At 39.7% G+C, this 19,015-nt stretch overlaps 1 protein-coding gene across 5 annotated transcripts in view; it reads left to right on the forward strand.

Annotated features, from left to right (window-relative positions):
- Positions 1-19,015, forward strand: part of DOCK10 (dedicator of cytokinesis 10) — a 197,727-nt gene that overhangs the window by 102,926 nt on the left and 75,786 nt on the right. For all 5 annotated transcript variants that reach the window (XM_066279139.1, XM_066279140.1, XM_066279142.1 and 2 more), the window contains exons 12-18: positions 4,110-4,331; positions 4,566-4,688; positions 5,888-5,970; positions 11,995-12,117; positions 14,762-14,841; positions 16,744-16,931; positions 17,425-17,490. In XM_066279139.1, the coding sequence (XP_066135236.1) occupies positions 4,110-4,331; positions 4,566-4,688; positions 5,888-5,970; positions 11,995-12,117; positions 14,762-14,841; positions 16,744-16,931; positions 17,425-17,490 (885 nt within the window). The remainder of the gene's footprint in view (positions 1-4,109; positions 4,332-4,565; positions 4,689-5,887; positions 5,971-11,994; positions 12,118-14,761; positions 14,842-16,743; positions 16,932-17,424; positions 17,491-19,015) is intronic.

Genomic DNA, 19,015 nt, shown 5'->3' on the forward strand with positions numbered 1-19,015 from the left:
AAGAAGTTAACAAGATAATTGTACAAAGTTCTTTAAAATAAGTCAATAGAGAGAGATGTAAGACAGGGGAACTGGGGAATGGGTCCCTTTAGACAGGGTGGCCATGGGAAGCCTCCCTGAGGAGGTGAGATCGGAACAGAGACCTGAAGGCTGGGAAGGATAAAGTCAAGTCAGGGGAAAACATTCTAGGCAGAAGAAAGAGCAAAGGTGAATGCCCTGAGACGGGTAAGTCTTGGCAAGTTCTAGGACCTGGGAACAGCAGACGAGATGAGGTGGCGGGAACAGTAAAAGGTAAGATTAGGTAGGGTCTTATAAACTGTGGTGAAGACTCTGGATTTATCTGAAGTGAAAGAAAGCTATTCAAAGGTTTGAGGTTCTTTAAAATGATGCAATCTAATTGGTGTTTTGAAAACATCAATTTGAAAAATCAATTGGAGGAAACGAGGGTTGATCAGGGAGTGAAGTTAGGAGGCTACTTCCATAGTCCACTGCCTGGTTTGGATGAGGGGTGGCAAGGGAGAGAGACATGGATGGATGGACTGATGTGCTGTGAATGGAACAGACAGGGCTTTTCAATACATTGGATATACAGGAGAAGGGGAAGAGAAATCTCAAGGATGAGTCCTGGTTTTTTTCTTTAAGCAGTTCTAGGCATGATGGTGCCATTTACTGAGAGGACAAGACTGTAGTAAGAGCAGATTTGGGAGATGTAGGTTAGAATTCCACTAGGGGCATGTTAAGTCTGATAGGTCTATTAGATAGTCAACAGAGGTGTCCATTGGGCAGATTCTAACACAAGTTTGGAACTCAAGGGACTGGCCATGAACAGAGATATAAACTTGATGTCTGGTCAAGACAGTGACCTGGACGGAATCATCTAGGCATTTCTATACCCAAAGAGAAAGGTCCAAGAACCAATCATTTCAAAGATGAATAGAGACGTGACCCAAGAAAACTAAGAAGGAATGACCGCTGAAGTGGAGATAAACCAGGAAAGAGTAGGTCATGATACCAAGAGAGAAAGAGTCCGCTGTGGGGAGTGGGCGCTGAGAAACTGCATCACACAGAGCCAAACAGGAAGTGGGAAGGTAGAGGATGTCGGGGACGGTAGCAGGAGAGACCCACCTGGAGTGAAACCGCTAGCAGGAACAATCAGAACACACATTTTTATTCAGGATTAAAAAAAAATGGAGAAGATAATTTTTGAAACTACTATTTAGAACTATCAGAGAAATTTAACTCAAATTGTAATGGTTACTAAATCACATATGAAATGCAAATAAATGCTTTTTTTGACCAGGCACGTTCTTAAGTGCAATTAAAAAGTCGAATTTAGAAACTGAAACACAAAGATAATGGGCTTTTCTTTTCAGAGCGAGGAGCACATGACTCCTTTCATGTGGACCCCTTTCTTTGTACAAAAACCCACATTCAGGATCTGTTTGCATCTGGGCCAGTCTCCCAAGCAAGAGAGCGACTTCTCTGTCTCTCTCACATCATCAGGCCAGAAGCAGATGATTGTTTGGAGAGCTTTGTATGTCTGTGTAGATTTAATTAATTTTACAGTTGATTCAAATGTTAAAAAACAAGGAAATTGTTTTCTAAAATATAATTTCATTGGGCTTATAAGCAATGATATTAAAAATGAATAAAACAGCCTGACCAGACGGTAGCGCAGTGGATAGAGTGTCGGACTGGGATATGGAGGACCCAGGTTCAAGACCCCAAGGTCGCCAGCTTGCGCACGGGCTCATCTGGTTTGAGCGAAGCTCACCAGCTTAGACCCAAGGTCGCTGGCTCGAGCAAGGGGTCACTCGGTCTGCTGTAGCCCCACAGTCAAGGCACATATGAGAAAGCAATCAATGAGCAACTAAGGTGTTGCAACAAAAAACTGATGATTGATGCTTCTCATCTCTCTCCGTTCCTGTCTGTCTGTCCCTATCTATTCCTCTCTCTGACTCTCTCTCTGTCTCTGTAAAAAAAAAAGAAAAAAGAATACAACAGCCCCATCTTAATTGCAGTTTGTTATGTAATGACATTATTTTTTTAAATACACCCTCAGCTTAGCTTATAAATTACCAAATTCTATACATTCTAGAATAGAAATTTTTTGCACCGTATTTTTTATTTATTTAGAAACTGAATTTAATGGGGTGGCATTGGTCAATAAGAGGACATAGGTTTCAGGTAAACACTTTTATAACATTTGAACTGATGATCTCGGTGTATGCCCATCACCCAGAGTCAAATCGTTTCCCGTATATTTTTTCAATGACAGTCTTTTATAAATGTAGCTATTTTTAAGCTAATTGTTTTCAAGTCAATGAACATGTTTGCAAGTGAATTGAAATATTTCTTTAAGTTGTTCAAGAGCCAGCTACTGCATTTAATTAATGAGTTTATTAAAAAAAAAACCTAAAATAAGTTTTTATGATAAGAAAACAATTTGACAGCATATGATTTTTTAGTGCGTCACTGGAAACCAAGTTCAGGTTGTTGGTTTTATAATATAAAGTATTTCTTTGAAAATATAAATTGATTCCAAAAATCTGAACTAATAAAACAACCTCCCAGCAGAGTGACATTTAAAACGGCATGTTCTTTAATTTCTTTCAGAATTACGACATTCTAAGCATAAGAAATTGATGGCTTAGTTTGTTAGGCTTTATAGGTGCTTTATTTAAAAAAATCCTTATTGAAAAGCTAGTGATTCAGAGAGTAAAAATTGACATTTAAGTTGAAAAATTAGGTTGGGAGAAATAAAGGAATCCCTGTATGAAATTTAATTTCTGATGGATTATCAGTGAAGGTCAGTTATTTCCATTCACTAAGCAGAAATGAAAATCCAAATGCAACAATTCAGGAAAAATAATAAGGACTTTTTCCTTTGACTTGAATGTGTTTTGAGTTCCTGCTCGAGTTATTTTCATGTAATTTTTGTGTTTTTTCAACTCTTGGCAAACTGCCATGACTACAACCAGGGGTTTTCATGAAATAAATTAAATTGGTCAAATATAAAACTTTTATTTTTAAGTTGTCTTATTTTTAAAAAATAATTTATTGAATAAATTTTATTTTATATGTGTCATTCTATTTCTAACAGTACAGGCAGCTGGTAAGTATTGTTAATATTAAGGAATTAAACTAAAACCCTTGTTATAAGCTAACCATACTACTACATGTCAAAGAACACGAGGTATCTATTAAACATTTAACAAAATGGACCGCATGAGTGAGTTGATACAATGATAAACTATATCATAATTTGGTTTTTGTATATAACCTGCTTATCCACAGAATATTGATAGATGATAAGAATTAAGTTAAAATTACATAGCATAGACTCTGGCCGATGGGCTCAGTGACAGAGTGTTGGCCCAATGTGTGGATGTCCTGGGTTTGATTCCCAGTCAAGGCACACAGAAGAAGCAACCATCTGCTTCTCCACCCTGCCCCCTTTCCCTTCTCCTTTCTCTCTCTTTATCTCTCTCTTTCCTTCCTGCAGCCATGGCTCTGTTGGAGCAAGTTGGCCCCAGCACAGAGGATGACTCCATGGCCTCACCTCAGGTGCTAAATAGCTTAGTTGTTGAGCAATGGAGCAACAGCCCCAGATGGGCAGAGCATCACCCCATAGAGGGCTTGCCAGGTGGATCCCGGTCAGGGGACATGCAGAAGTCTATCTCTCTTCCTCTCCACTTCTCACTTAAGAAAAATAAAGATAATTAAGTAGTATAAACAAAAGTAAAAATGCTGGGTTTTGTTGTAGGCATATTCCAGCTTTAGAAGCCTATAGCTAATTACATGTATAATTATTCTTATATATATGCACATGTATAATCATTCATATATATATGTATACATATGTGCAATATGTATGTGATTACATATACATAGATTTGCTTATTTCAGCCCTTCTTTTATTTAGTCCGTTACCTTGGATGTTTTCTCTAGTGAAAAGCCGTTCTTTCTGGACTCTTCTTTAGCTTCTGTGATACCCTGGCAGCACTTAACATTTTTTTTAGCAGTTTGGAGTTTTGTGGGGTTTAATTTTATCTGGTTTTTTTTGTTGGATGTTTGTCAAAACTACCAAGTCTCTCTTCTTCTTGCAGATTGAGCCTTTTTTTGTGAGTGTGGCACTTTACAACCTAAGAGACAGCAGGAAGATTTCTGCTGATTTCCACGTGGATCTCAACCATGTGGCTGTCAGGCAGATGCTCCCAGGGGCTCCCGTGGCATTGGAAAATGGGAACATTGACCCGGTCACGCCGCAACAACTAGAAGAACCTCACGTCAAGGGGTTTCCAGAGGAATGGCTGAAGTTTCCAAAGCAGGTGGCACATCTGTTCACTTGTGATGGGCGGAAAATGCTGTCCCATTGTTCTTACCAATGTGATACGTGAGATGAGTAATGTCCCAAATAGAAATTTCTTTATAGATATTCTTAAAAAAAAAAAAAAAGGTGGAATTGTGTAAATGTCTTCAGTGTAGTTTCCTAGATGATTATTAGCTTATTAACCCTAACTTGTTTGTTTATTTGTTTGTTTGTTTGTTTGTTTTGGACATAGGCTATATTCTCTGTAAGCAATCCACATTCTGACATTGTTTTGGTGGCCAAAATCGAGAAAGTGCTAATGGGAAATATTGCTAGTGGTGCTGAACCTTACATTAAGAATCCAGACTCCAACAAGGTAATGCTTAATCTTTCTCACACAGCACTTCAGCTGATTTCAAGAAATAAAATCACAGTGCTAGATGAATGGTCAACTATGATAAATATAAGTCTCAAACTTATTAGTGAAGTGAGTATTCATCAGGACAACTTTAAAGTATGCATTCTTGGTCTATGCTTTGTGGCCCAGCAGTTGCTGACTTTTGATAACCTAGTTGTAGAAATAAGTTTAAACGTGGAAAAAGCTTTAAACTGCCAGGATCAAAGTGTTAACAATAAGGAAAAGTTAGGATTAATCTGAGTAAAAACAAGTTAATAAAGTTTCTAAGATTATCAGCTATGCTGATGGGAAAGTAAATGAAAGAGGAAGATAGATAATTGCATATCAAATTATATAGCACCTAAGGGAAGAAAGAAAGAATAAAGGAAATATTAAAAGTTCTTTGAATGGTGAGGCTATGGGACATTTTTTTCTATTATATTTTCTTTAATAATTGAATGTTATTACTTAACAGAAAATAAATATAAAAAGTTTATATTTTCCTCACAAAGGAAAGATATTGAGATATTTTCCTCACAAAGGAAAGATATCACAATTGTATTTGCGCATCCATGACAGTTTAGAGCAGAGCTTCATGGGTTTATGAGAATCAAGTTTTGGCAAACTGTGATGTATGGGCCAAATCCAGCCTGCCACCTGTTTTTGTAAATAAAGTTTTATTGAAACACAGTTATATTGTACTTATTCACATATGGATTGTCCGTGGCTGCTTTCCTGCTGTAGCAGCAGTTAAGAAGTTGTGATAGAGATCGTATGGCCCAGTATATTTTCTGTGTGACTCTTTACAGAACAATTTTGCCGACCTCTGCCATAATAAATAAAACATAAGGCCGACGATGCATGCAAATTTGATAACACTTTCCATTCAATATTTCAAGGTTTTTAAAGTCAGAAGAAAGGGAAAATGTTGGTATTCCAAGACAAAGGCGTTTTCTACATTTGAAATTTCCAAACTAAAAAGAAAGCAAAACGTTATACAGTAGTGTGAACACAGAGACTATTGTGTGGCTCTCTACAAGGTGCAGCTGTAGGTCTGTAAGGCAGAATTCCATTGAGTTTCAGTATAAGGTCACATAGAAACATAGTTATTAGTATTTTACAGGGGCAGTTTGTAAAGTGATGTTCTAAACAACATATTATTTATTTATTTTCTTTAGTATGCACAAAAGATACTCAAATCCAACAAGCAGTTCTGCAGCAAGTTGGGGAAGTACCGCATGCCGTTTGCTTGGGCGGTGAGGTAGGTTGACAATTTCAACCAACAGAAGTGCATCTGCCGTCTATATTAGAAGCTTTGGTTTTGAACACCTCTGTTACCTGTTATTTTCAATCTACCAACACCTAGACCAGGGGTCCCCAAACTACAGCCCGCTGGCCGCATGCAGCCCCCTGAGGCCATTTATCTGACCCCCCCGCCACACTTCCTGAAGGGGCACCTCTTTCATTGGTGGTCAGTGAGAGGAGCACAGTGACGCACAGGAGCCAGCGTCACTCACGTACAGTACTACTTCTGGCTACGTGGGACGCACACGTCACGGCTCCAGAAGCGTGCATCATATGACACACATCTGGTCTGCGGCTGCAGCACCCCACATCACCGGAAGCAGTGTGAAATAACAGCAGAAGTAGGAAGAAAGGCAGAGCACTATAACCATTACTACACAGTACAATGGCCCCATACTCCCCCAAATGGCCCCTATAACCTCCCTTTGCCCAAAAGTCTCCCCCCACATTACTACACACCATGTTTCCCTTATTATAAGACCCTGTTTTATATTAATTTTACCCCCAAAAGACAAGGGCTGTCTTATTTTTAGTTCCCATTGAAATACTGGTCAGTTTGTTGATTAAATTTACTTGTTCTTTATTTTAAATATTATATTTGTTCCCGTTTTGTTTTTTACTTTAAAATAAGATATGTGCAGTGTGCATAGAGATTTGTTCATAGTTTTTTTTTTTACAGTACAGCCCTCCAGTGGTCTGAGGGACAGTGAACTGGCCCCCTGTGTAAAAAGTTTGGGGACCCCTGACTTAGACTAATGCCAATGTGTTCATCTTTATACACACCTTAAACTGTTTTACAAGACACCTCGTACTAGACTGGAGCCATGTCAAGCATCCAGTGTGGGCATGACAAAGTATACTGTGGGTTCTTGGTAGGATCAAATCACAGTCAGATGCGTTTATCTTATATATTTGATGTGAAGGAAATTAAGATGGCTGCACTATTTTTCCTTAAGCAGCTGTGTGTTTTCACCTGTGTGTAGAGCACAAATCTAATATCTATGAATGTCTAGATGAAACTATCAGATTGATCATTTAAACTCTCTTTGATTTTGGTGCTAATTAGAACATCCAGATTTATCAGTTTCTGACTGTGATAGAAATGCTGAGTTATATGGACACGGATGGAGGAATCACTCTCCTGCAAATATAACCTCTGCATAAAGAACAAAAAGTGCTTTCTGGAACTGCTCAAACATCCCTCACTCTTGTTTTTCTTGAGTCTTTTTGCGTCTTCACTGGTAGGAGAATTTCTGAAAGGAGGAGGAGGCTGGCATAGACATGGGGAAACAGTGGTCAGCTGTGCACAGACTGACGAACTTGAAGGGCTGCCAAACGAGGCAGCCAGCTGAGTATTGGTTGGCATGTTGTAACATCATCCTCATGGCAGTAACTTCAAAACCCAGGAGGAAGAGAGAACCTGTTACCTTTGCCATGTTCACCTCTCGCAGGCCTCAGGGAAGGGCATCACCAGAGTCCATGCGCTCATATTTGTTACAGCTTTGGGGGTGCTCCTTGAAGTGGGACTGGTATGGACAGGGAAGAGACCTGTGGATGCCCGGGCAGCAGTGCCCCAACGAAGACCGTCTCCAGGAACTACTTTGCTCTGGGGCATCCTGCTAGTGAGGGAGAGGGAGGCCAGGCCCGGGCTGTGACACAGAGGGTCTAGATCAGGCCGCCGCGTATTGGTTGTAACTTTGGACAGGTTTCCTTTCCAATTTTCAGGGTCCCATCAACGGAGCGAAGCTGACAACACCTGCCTCGTGGGCAGTAAGAGCAATCTCAGGTGCAAAACCCCGTGGCGTAAAGTGGGTCGTCACTCTCACTGCATCTCCCTTTCTCTCTCTCCCTCCAGGGACAGTGGATGCCTGGACGGGCTGTATGGGAAAGATGTCAGGGAGATACACTGAGCCCCCGATGATGTAGTCAATGCTTTTTATTTCCCATAAGCTTCAAAAGAATGGACAGTTTGTAATTTGCTGAGCAAACCTCTTTGTATTGATAAGTATTTTCAGTTGTTCCTACCAGAAAACCTATTAGGGCAAAATCAAAGCCAGATATCCTTTGGCAAACGGGAAATCTTCCAAATGTAGCAAAATCACTGTGGTGAGCGTATTTTCTCTGTCAGGATCCAGCGTTGCTCTCAAGTCTTAGAAGCAGGCATTTTATTTTATTTTACTTTATTTTTTAGATTTTTATTGATTGCTTTTTAGAGAGAGAGAATGAAAGAATGGGAAAGAGAGAAAGTGGGGGAAGAAGCAGGAAGTATCAACTTATATAGCAGTTGCCTCCTATATGTGCCTTGACCAGGCAAGCCCAGGGTCCCGAACTGGTGACCTCAGTGTTCCAGGTCGACACCCTACCACTGCACCACCCCAGACCAGACAGAAGAAAGCGTGTTAGCGTCACAGCTGGGTTTGAATTTTGTTTACTAGACAAATGAACTTAGGCAAGTACCTATGGCCTGTCTTTACCTCAGATTTTTAAAACATACAACAGAGGAATGATAATACGTCATTTACTGTTATTATTATTTTTTTTACAGAGACAGAGAGTCAGAGAGAGGGATAGACAGGGACAGACAGACAGGAAAGGAGAGAGATGAGAAGCATCAATCATCAGTTTTTCGTTGCGTGTTGCAACACCTTAGTTGTTCATTGATTGCTTTCTCATATGTGCCTTGACCGTGGGCCTTCAGGAGAGCGAGTAACCCTTTTCTGGAGCCAGTGGCCTTGGGTCCAAGCTGGAGAGCTCCCTGCTCAAACCAGACGAGCCCGTGCTCAAGCTGGCAACCTCGGGGTCTCGAACCTGGGTCCTTCTGCATCCCAGTCCAACGCTCTATCCACTGCACCATCGCCTGGTCAGGCCATTTACTGTTGCAAGGAGTAGTGAGCATAGATGTGTACCCAATAAAAGATAACCATTTATTAGAAGTGATTATTCTCGTATAATGATTAGTAAGTCTCCTGTGGAGATCACAGTCACCTCAACAAGTCCGCCTTTCTAGTAAATTTTGGGCAAGGAAGAAGAGTGTGAGTGAAATAAGTGAAAGGACTGCCCATCTTAGAACAGGAAGGAGACGCTACAGTCTGATTTTGAAGTTGTCTAGTAAAATGTGTAGGAAGAAAGACAGATGACGTTTCTAAGGAGGTTGGCAATGTCGCCGACTATTAAAGTCGTTATGTCTAAGGACAGAAAAGCCAGCAAAGCCACACGCCCGTGCTCCATGAATGCCTGATTAGTGTTTCGGTTGTAGGTTAAGAAACAGTGTACGCCACCAGTTGGTGTATCTAAATACGTGCTTTAGATTTACATAAACGTCTCTAACAACCGGGGAAGATGGTTAGCAGTGTAGCCCTAAAGATTTTGTTAGACCACTTGCATTATCTAACCACAAATATAAGTATAAGGTATAATCAAAGAAAATTTTAGTTTTCAATTTTCCCTTTATTATGTGGAAACCGCTTCAAATACATGCTGACCGAATCAGAGAAGGGCCAGTTGTTATTCTTGTCATTTTGACGTAGACTAGCTTCCTGACATATTTCGATACCGTATTGATGCTGTTAATTCTCTGGCTACTTCTCCTTTCTATTATATTTTCTAGATTGCCATTTGTTTCACAATAAAGCTCCGAGTGTATCCTGCAACACTTTGGCTCTTCAAATCAACGGCCACTTTAAAAGTGTCAATTGAGCCCATAACCATATCTGTACCCAGGCCCAATCATCCTACCCACTGCAACACACAGATGCTCGTGGCTGCGAACATTTTATCTGACACTAATTTGGTGCATTTTCTTCTCTTTGACACCAGCTGTGGTGTTATTTTATGGCAAAATGTTCATCCGGAAGGGTAGGTAAAGAAAATGTATTCAGGTGGCAACATAGGGAGCTTTGGCTCATTGACTCAAGAGGAACATCGACCCTTACAAGCATATCGTGTTATTAAATGAAACCCTCTCCGTGTGTTATCACCCCCAGCGTCACGTGTGCTTACATCCTCGCCGAGACGCTCGATTTCTTTTATTCTTGTTTCACACAACATTCTAAATGGACCAGCACACAACACTGGATCTTCTTTAACATTAAGTGAGACTAAAATTAAAATTATCTCCTTGTATTCATACACTTAGAGAAGGTATACAATGCACCAACATCCCCGACCAATGGTTGTTCACCCTCTGAATTCTTCCAGTGACAGAAAGTCAAGGGCAGGTACCCACCAGAAGGAAGTGGCTTCTTCTGCCTTTCTGTAGCTCTAATGATTAGATAAGTCACTTTTTTAAAGATGTTTTTGAAGCTGCTTGATAAACACTTTTATATTTTGTCTTCCATGGCCACACACAAAAATATATGTCCAATTTTTTCTCTATAGCGTGGCTGTTTGTGCTGTTATGAATGAAGCCCACAGGGATGCCCAATCTTCTTTTCCTTTAGACTAAACATACCCCAAATGTCTTTAATCATACCCCAAATGTCATGATTCTGAGACCCTCACCATATACTGATCATTGCGCAACTGTGGCACCTGGAACTAGGCACAGTGTCCCAGCATCCTGAGACCATCTGTGTCAGTGAGTCACTTTCGTGCTCTCTTGCCAGTTGGCATATTCATTCAGCCAGGAGAGGGCGTCTGGTGTGGTGCTTCTCTTTCTCTTTACGATGTGTTCAATATAAGTGAGCTGTTTCCAGGACGGAGCTGTGGGTAGGAGCAGAAAAAGTTACGTACCTTGTGTCTATCAATCTATTTCCAGTGGCTGGTTAATTAAAAAGAAAAAGAAAAAAAACAAAAACCTCCTGCTCCCGCTCAGTTAACTTCCTCCCATGTTGGGAAATACATCACGTTCATTTCAACATGTCACGCACTCAAATAGAAGGCCTGCGTTATATTTAAATAAAAATAATCTTCAAGTTAAATATTTTCATTCGGCTTCCTCAATATTATCTGATGGGAGACCTTTTTTCCCTTACTTAGTACTTAACAAAGAAAAATGAGAAGAAAGATTGAAGGAGTCTAAAAATATCATTCTGATAAATTCCTGGCACATTTTCTATATTACTTGACATTAAATCTCTATGATCAGATATTCATTTAAATGGCCATTTCAGTCTGAGTATTGAAATCCTTGGTTAATTTAAAGAGCAATAAAATAATCCAGTTCAGGTCCTTAAGTTACGAGAAATAAAAATTCAGCGTTTCTCTAACATTAGAGAACGATCAATTAGGCGTGCATCTAATTTTCTTTGGTAAGCAGAGTATGATGAGTTATGAGGGAGAAAAACGGACATTAGCTACGCTGTGTATACTAGCTTGTCAGCAAGTGCTTCCTGACATTCCTATGTTATTTGGACTGAAACAATGTATGTATTTTAACTAAATCTATGCAGTTCCAATGAGGTGGATCAAGGAAGGCAATAAATGGCTTAGACTCACGGCAGTCTATTTAATACAAAATTCTGTCATTCTGTCTCATGTGTTCCCTGTTCTATTTTTGTCTGAGTCCTAAAATTTAGGACTTGGGCACATTTACCTCCATAAAAGAAGTTTCAGGTCTGGCCCTCTACACCCACGTTCACAGTCTTGTCCCTTTTCCGTACGTGTGAAGCCTAATGGTACCGCACAAACCGAAGTGGCCCTGGCTTGCTCAAGAAATAATGGAAAGGGAATAACAGGTCCCTTTCCTTTCAACTTCCCTAATACTCCACGATTAGATATGTTATTCAATAAATAAATACATGTAGTTGTAATATGGGCTGCTGTCCATATTAAACATGTAAACATACATGTAAATATACATGTATTGTATAAGCGAAACTTTTGTCTAAGGCGTCTTTGTGTAATTTCATTTTATAAGTTTTTTATGATGGACATTTCTTCCATTATAAACTGGAAATTGAGTCATTTTAAATCACCTTAAAAACATAACTCTGTAAATAATATCTAATGGCCAACCTAAGTAAATATTCTTTTCTTTCAGATCAGTATTTAAGGACAACCAAGGCAATGTGGACAGAGACTCCAGATTTTCCCCATTATACAGGCAAGAAAGCAGCAAGATTTCAGCGGAGGACCTACTTAAACTAGTGTCCGATTATAGAAGGTAGGATATGGGAGATACTCTTGCAGTGAACATAAATCAGCTCCATTGCTAGTATTGATTTGTAATTTATGCATAAACACTACTTGATTACCTTATTTTCAAATGTCCCAAATTCCTCCAGAAAACAGATGTTTTGCATATGACTTCACATACACCCAATTGACAGCCCCCAGAGCATATTGGCCAGAGTTACATGGAAGGAAACATTAAACGATGTCAGTTATCTCTTGCTGTATAACAAATCACCCTAAAACTTAGTGACTTACAATAAGAACCTCACTTATTTTAGTCTTGAGTCCATAATTTGAGCATAGCTAGAGGTGGGTCCTCAGCTGGGCGAGGTCAGCAAGAGCCAGAGGATCTGAAGATGGCTCATTTAATGGCTGCCCAGTTGCTGCTGGTGTTGTCTGAGAGCTCACTAGAGCTGAGGGCTAGAGACGATGGTTCTCATACAGGCACCCTCTCCATGAGCTACTGTGGTTTTCTCATGACGGGCTTCTAAGGGTAAGTGCCTCAACAGACAGAAAATAATAACTTCCATTTTCTTAAGAATGGGGCTGAGAAAGTGAGTGACGTTTCTGTCACAGAGCCAAAATTCAAACATACGGGACCTAGACACTACTAACCGAGACGAACGGTAAGGGATTTCAGAACTAAGTTTGGAAACTTCACAGAACAGTTAATTGCTGTGAATACAATAATTTATAATGGTTCTATTGTTCCAGTGCTTTTGAAGAAAGTGATAGAAGTTAGTGCTAGAAAAGGAAAACTACAAACACCACATTGTTAAGATGAATCAGCATGTGTTCAATATCTTATGGTGATAAGATCTTTCATAACAAGACCCTTATCTGAAATTGTTAGCTCGCTAATACACACAGGATTCTTGTACCCTTTGCCCCTTGCCGAAATGTTAACTCTGCCTCTCCCATCTAAGACTCAGCCGTCTTCGATCAATTAATTTTGTTGATCTAGAACAAAAATGGTATATTACTATGAAACAAGCATAGTTACTATTTTCTGTATCTTTAATAAAGGATGTGTTTCTATTGAATATTTAACTATAAAGGAAGTCTTCCCAATGTTTTGTTGTTGTTGTTCTGGAAAGTAATTTGACCTTAAAAAGCAAAAAAATTAATTAATTAATTAATTAAACAAATAAATAAGTAAAATCCTGGAGGAGGCTGTGAACCAATATTAATTCATTATGATATTCCTTCTATGGGACACACCCCTTTGACTTAGTCAAACTTTCTGGTCAAAACCCCTACTGTGGCCTTCCTGCAGCTATGAAGGAGAAGTTAAGATTGCTTTCTCCCTCTACTTTCTTGCCAGTATACTAAAGCATGAAAAGTTGTTATGCTGAGAAAGGAGTGGCCAAAAGATTTGGGGGTAGTGTGATACAAACAGGAGAAGGCATTACTTTCACAAAACCCATGTCAGCAGTTTATAGCTAAAAAAGTTTTCACTATGGCTTCTAGAATACCCAATAACATCCTGGTGAAACATCAAATTATTTCATAGACACCTCACACCCATGGCATTTATTCTCAGTATTGTGCTGGTAAATGTTTATCAACTGACTCTTCAAGGGGAAAAGGTTGATTTGCATTGATGGCCAATTCCAGTGGTATAAATTCTCCTACTATAGCTAATTTCAAACTACCAGTGGTCTTTGACCAAATATGGAATTGGGAAGAAATCTGCATACCATTATATAACATTACCACCATACAGATAGAGTAAATAACCTCAAGATTATAGATAATCTTATCATGTATTAAAATAATTAGTGAGTGATGAATTTTGAGTGGTACTCATTACCTTGGGGTTTGATATAATTTGTTTGATGTTAAGTTCATATAACTTCACTTTTAGTAATGGTTGTGTTAAACAACATGCAGGCAAAATAACTGAATGTTTAAAAATCAGCTCTCACAAGCTGGGAAGAGCTGGCTCTGACCTACCACTGTAATTATGCCACCTGTGAAAATAGATTTCCTGAAAGGGAAAACACTTGGATCTGTTACTAGCCATTTTGACTTTTCTATGAAGGAAGTTGGGCAAGCAGGTTTTAGTAGAGGGGAGGGGAGAGAAATGCAAGGACTCAAGAGTCAGGGTGTAAGATTCAGAGTAAGTGGAGAGCAGGGACAGGCAGGAAAGCAGCGTCTGTGTGCCGTTACAAGAGAGGGAGAGGAGAAAACAGACTTGTCCAGTTAGCACTTCGAGTGAAGACCAGCGCTGCTCTCCAAATGTCTTAAGACTCCTTCTGAAAGTGAATCCCTAAAACCAGTTCAAATTCTAGTACTTTTTGTCAGTGATAACTATTGGTTTACTATTCTTGTCTGGCCGCTTATGTAAATGTTATCAGAAATAGGTGCAAATAAGTTTAAAACATTCTTTAGAATATCTGTAACCTGACCCTTCTCTGATTTTTTTTGGCAATATCACATCAATTTTAGTTTTCAAAATCAAACGAGCTATATAAAGTCATTCACAAGATTGATTGGGGTCTTACTGTTTACCCTTATCAAAATTCAGTGGATTGTTGTTGTTTTTTGACAATTGGAATAATGCAGTGTGTGTGTGTGTGTGTGTGTGTGTGTGTGTGTGTGTGTGTGTGTGTGTTGGCATATTTTCACAGGGCTGACAGAGTAAGCAAAATGCAGACCATCCCTGGAAGCCTGGATGTTGCAGTTGACAACGTTCCCTTGGAACATCCAAGTATGATGATGATGTCATAGTTTGCTTGTAGAGTTTTGAGTATTTAGTGTCATTTTGCTTAATTGTTTAGATGGTTGGTTATGTAGATTTGTTTGGGTTATTTTTCTCAAAGCTTGAGATAAATGGAACTCATTACCTTACAGAAATTTGGGGCTTATTATTTCTTTATTAAGACTATAGATATAGTAAAACAGGAACTATATTCAGGGTAACCTACATAACCTAACACCATGCACACAGCAAGTTCTTAAATTATATTATTTAAGCCTCAAAACCCTGAAGGGTTATAAGTAAAGAAAGATTGGTAAACTAATAACCCATAATGGGAGAATCTATATTCTATCCAGTTCCTCAGACTCAAAATACACGCTGGTCCTGCCACACCGTGCTGCCGCCCTGCATAGCCATCCCCATGAGGGTCTTTAGACTGCTATTGCACAGACTGTGGTCAAAAGTCCTATTTAGGTCAGTGAGAATTTGGATTTCAGCAGGAGCTTTTGATAAATTATAAACATAGGTTTCAGAATTTATTTCTTAATAGGTGAGATCAGTTTATTTTGTTTCATTAATTCTGATTATTCCTTTTAGTGACTTTCTCAGTGATGCAAAGAATGAATACAGGCATCCTAAAATTAACTACGAAAAGGTATAGGATGATTGCCACAGGATATTTGAATCACCATTAGCACTGTTAAGTTTTCTAGTCTCATAATTTTTCCATAAATCATTTTCATATAAAATAAAAGTAGAATTCCAACTTAAGCCATGCTCCAAATCACTTTTATATTGATTGGTATGCAAGAGCAGGGGACAGGTTCAGCCATTTCCTCCCCCTGACATGTGGGAAGTGGCTTCTAGTACCTAGGAAAAAGAAAAATCACAAAGGAGAAAACTAAATTATTCTCTTTGTAAGGACTTTAGGACATTAAGAAAATTTGAACAAATAAAAAATATTATAATTGATTTTTGAAAAAAACAAAAAAACCTGTAATCTGATTTCCAAGCATATCTAGCTAATCAATTTGATTTTTTGAACACAGGAAGATCCCAGATGGGATAATGGAAGGTAGAAGGCCGTGCTATCTTTCAGCAACATAATTCACCTCCAAACTGTTTAGTGACAGAAGGGTTTTTTTTAATTGAATTTACTGGGGTCAGGTACTGGTATGCAACTCAATAAAACATCATCTCCACACTGCACCGTGTGCCCCAAAGAAGATCTCTTCTCTCCCCATCTCCCCCCCCATGCCTACTCACACCTCCTTCATCTACCTCCACTCCTCTTTCTCTGTTTTCATTTATAAATTCCTCATGGTCTTCTTCTCCCCTTAGGCTCTTCTTATAAGATTAGATTTTAAAAGCCTGTGAAAATTGAAGAGAAAAATAAAATACACTTTATCTAACAATGCAGAAGAGTTTCAGGTCTATGCTGTTCAGTCGTTCTCTAGGGAAAAAATATGAATCCATTTGGCACTATCAGTAATAAACCCATTGACCAAACTTCTGTTCTGACATACATCTGTACCCATACTGTTGCTATAGTGTTGTGCTAAAGGTATGTGGACCCATCCTTATCTTATAATCTTTGGTGAGTGTGTTTAAGGGGTCAGTAGCTAAAATTTACTTTTTTTATATCAAGCTTAATAAGAAAAGAAAATAATCATAGATCCAGCCAAAGATTAATCAGTTTTTGAGACATCAATTTTGACATTAAATCTGTGGTTTAGTTGTCTATCATGCCTGCTTCCTATGAATTTTTTATAATAGCATAATTCAACATGGATTGGTATAAAAAATAAAGTTTCTGTTTTGAGTAGATTAATTTTAAAATATGTTAAGTATTTATTGTTCACTTAAAAATATCATACCCAATGACGAACTCTTATTCTCTGATTTTTAAAGACTGTGTAACGTCGTCCTTTATCCCTGTCAAGCCTTTCAACGTGACGGCTCAGCCGGAACCCACAGTGGAGGTGGAAGAATTTGTTTATGACTCAACAAAGTACTGCCGTCCCTACAGAGTCTACAAAAATCAGATTTACGTTTACCCCAAGCACCTCAAGTATGATAGCCAGAGATGTTTCAACAAGGTGGGATATGTTTCTGAGATATCACCCTCTCTCTTTCTGATCATGTTAAGATGGTTTCCTGAAAGTTCGAATACAAATTACCAGAGTTAATCACTTTGGAAAAAAAATGTTGTAAAGAAAATGGTTAATAAAGAGCAATAATGAGTTTCCCTTAAATGTGCTTCAGAATGCATAATTATGTAGCATACTAATCACCTTTCTAAATCAGCCCTAAATCATGTTGTTCTAGTCTATTTTTAGTTTTTTAAGGTGCTCTGAAAATAACATACCTCTCCCTTTTTGACATGAGTTTTCTCTTCCCTTTTAAATAACCTCTCCATATCCACCTGTTATTTCTGACCACTGTGGATGTCACAAGAAAGTACTGGGTATTCTACACTTTTTGGATTTATTAGAAGCTATTTATTTTAAGTACTTGGATTGTTTTGTTTGTTTTTTTTCATGTTCCATTACAGGCCATTACCATTTCCATTTTCCCTTGCTGTAATTTCAGGCACGAAATATAACCGTGTGCATTGAATTCAAGAATTCTGATGAGGAGGGTGCCAAGCCCGTGAAGGTAGGCCAAGCCCAGGGGGGGCACAACACTAAGGAGGGCAAGCAGGTGCATAGGTTCCTCCTGCTACAAAAGGGCTTTTTATTTGAGTGGCGTTGAAAGAGAAGCAATTTCCTAAAATGTCCCTGATTTAATAGCCATCATTAACTAGACCTATTAGAAATGCCAGGCTTGTGGCTCTGCTTAGCTTTTCGAGATTTAGGGAAAAAAGGAAATCATTTCAATGTAGAATCTATGCAAAGAATCCCCTCCGGAGGACTTTGCCATTTTCAAACATTAGCCTGCCTGTTGAGTCAGCATGCTTGATTTGAAATGCCGCTTCCCAGCTGGCCGTGGTGGGGTCTGTGCAGAAGGGTCGCTGCACGCTGGCCTCGTGGCCAGGGCAGTGGGCCCGTGGGATTCTCACTCAGGTTCACAGCAGGTACGTGGGGCCTGAGCAGCCGGGAAATGACTCTGGGAAGTCAGTCCTGCTTGTTGGTCACATGGTTACAGGAGATCAATGAAACGACGAGGTTTGTGTGAACTGGGCAATGTTAATCTATGAAGCTGCAACTGGATGGCATTTTTCAGAGTTCATATTTGATATGCGCCGTTTTTATTTTAGGGGCTTCAAACATGATAGATAGCCTGTAAAAATAGAGAGGAAAGTTGTTTCTAGTTGGCTGGTGGCCACATCTTCCCAGTTTCAGGGAATGGGGGAATGAGAGAGGAAAGGGTGCAACACATTGCTAACGAAGCCCCACGATTACCGGAGATCATCTCTCAAAGCCGTCCGTCAGGTACCGATGGTGTTCTCTGTGTCAGGAAGGTTCGGAGCACTACGCAGAAGAGCAGTGATCAGTCTGAGTGATTGAAGGAATCGGGCAGCGGGGAGAGACTTCTTCACAACAGTCCTGAGCCACTCCCCGCCGCAAGGTTCCGAGTTTCACAATAGCAGAGCATGAGCCTCAGGAGGGAAAAAATAGCGAGATGGAGTTGCCAAGTGAACAAAGGCAGTAAGCAGCAGATGGCAACCCCTCCAGGCCTGTTGGGGTAGTGTCCATGCGGAAACTTCTAGGAAAGAGGAAGTCGCAGGTGTGTGGGTCCCCTGTTCTGTTGCATTCTAAAGCATCGCGCAGAGACAGCAGATGTCAGAAGAAGAACCCTGAGCCTGGGCTAAGGGGGCTTTTAACCTGTGTGGCTAGAAAATGCCATGTCCCATCCCCTGGCCGGATTAGGGGCCGGGATAGGATGACGGCGGAGCCTGGAACCAGCTCTGTCTTTCCTGTTTTGCATTCTTGGTTGGGGGTTGGTATGTCAGGGGCTGGGGTCCAGTCAAGCATTGTGGTCACTCAGCTAACTGCCTCAAACTCTAGGCCAGTGCTGGAGATCATGGGTCTCTTCCAGAGGCCATCCTGTCGGATACAGAAGGGAACAAAGGAGATCTTATCTCCTAGGAAACAAAAGTTAGGTAATGAGCTAATTTGGGTGCTCAGCATTGATGTAATATCTACACGGTGAATTAAAACCTTCAAATTTTTCTTCAGCA

This window comes from Saccopteryx bilineata, chromosome 5 (assembly GCF_036850765.1).
Source record: "Saccopteryx bilineata isolate mSacBil1 chromosome 5, mSacBil1_pri_phased_curated, whole genome shotgun sequence".
Lineage (NCBI taxonomy): Eukaryota > Metazoa > Chordata > Mammalia > Chiroptera > Emballonuridae > Saccopteryx > Saccopteryx bilineata.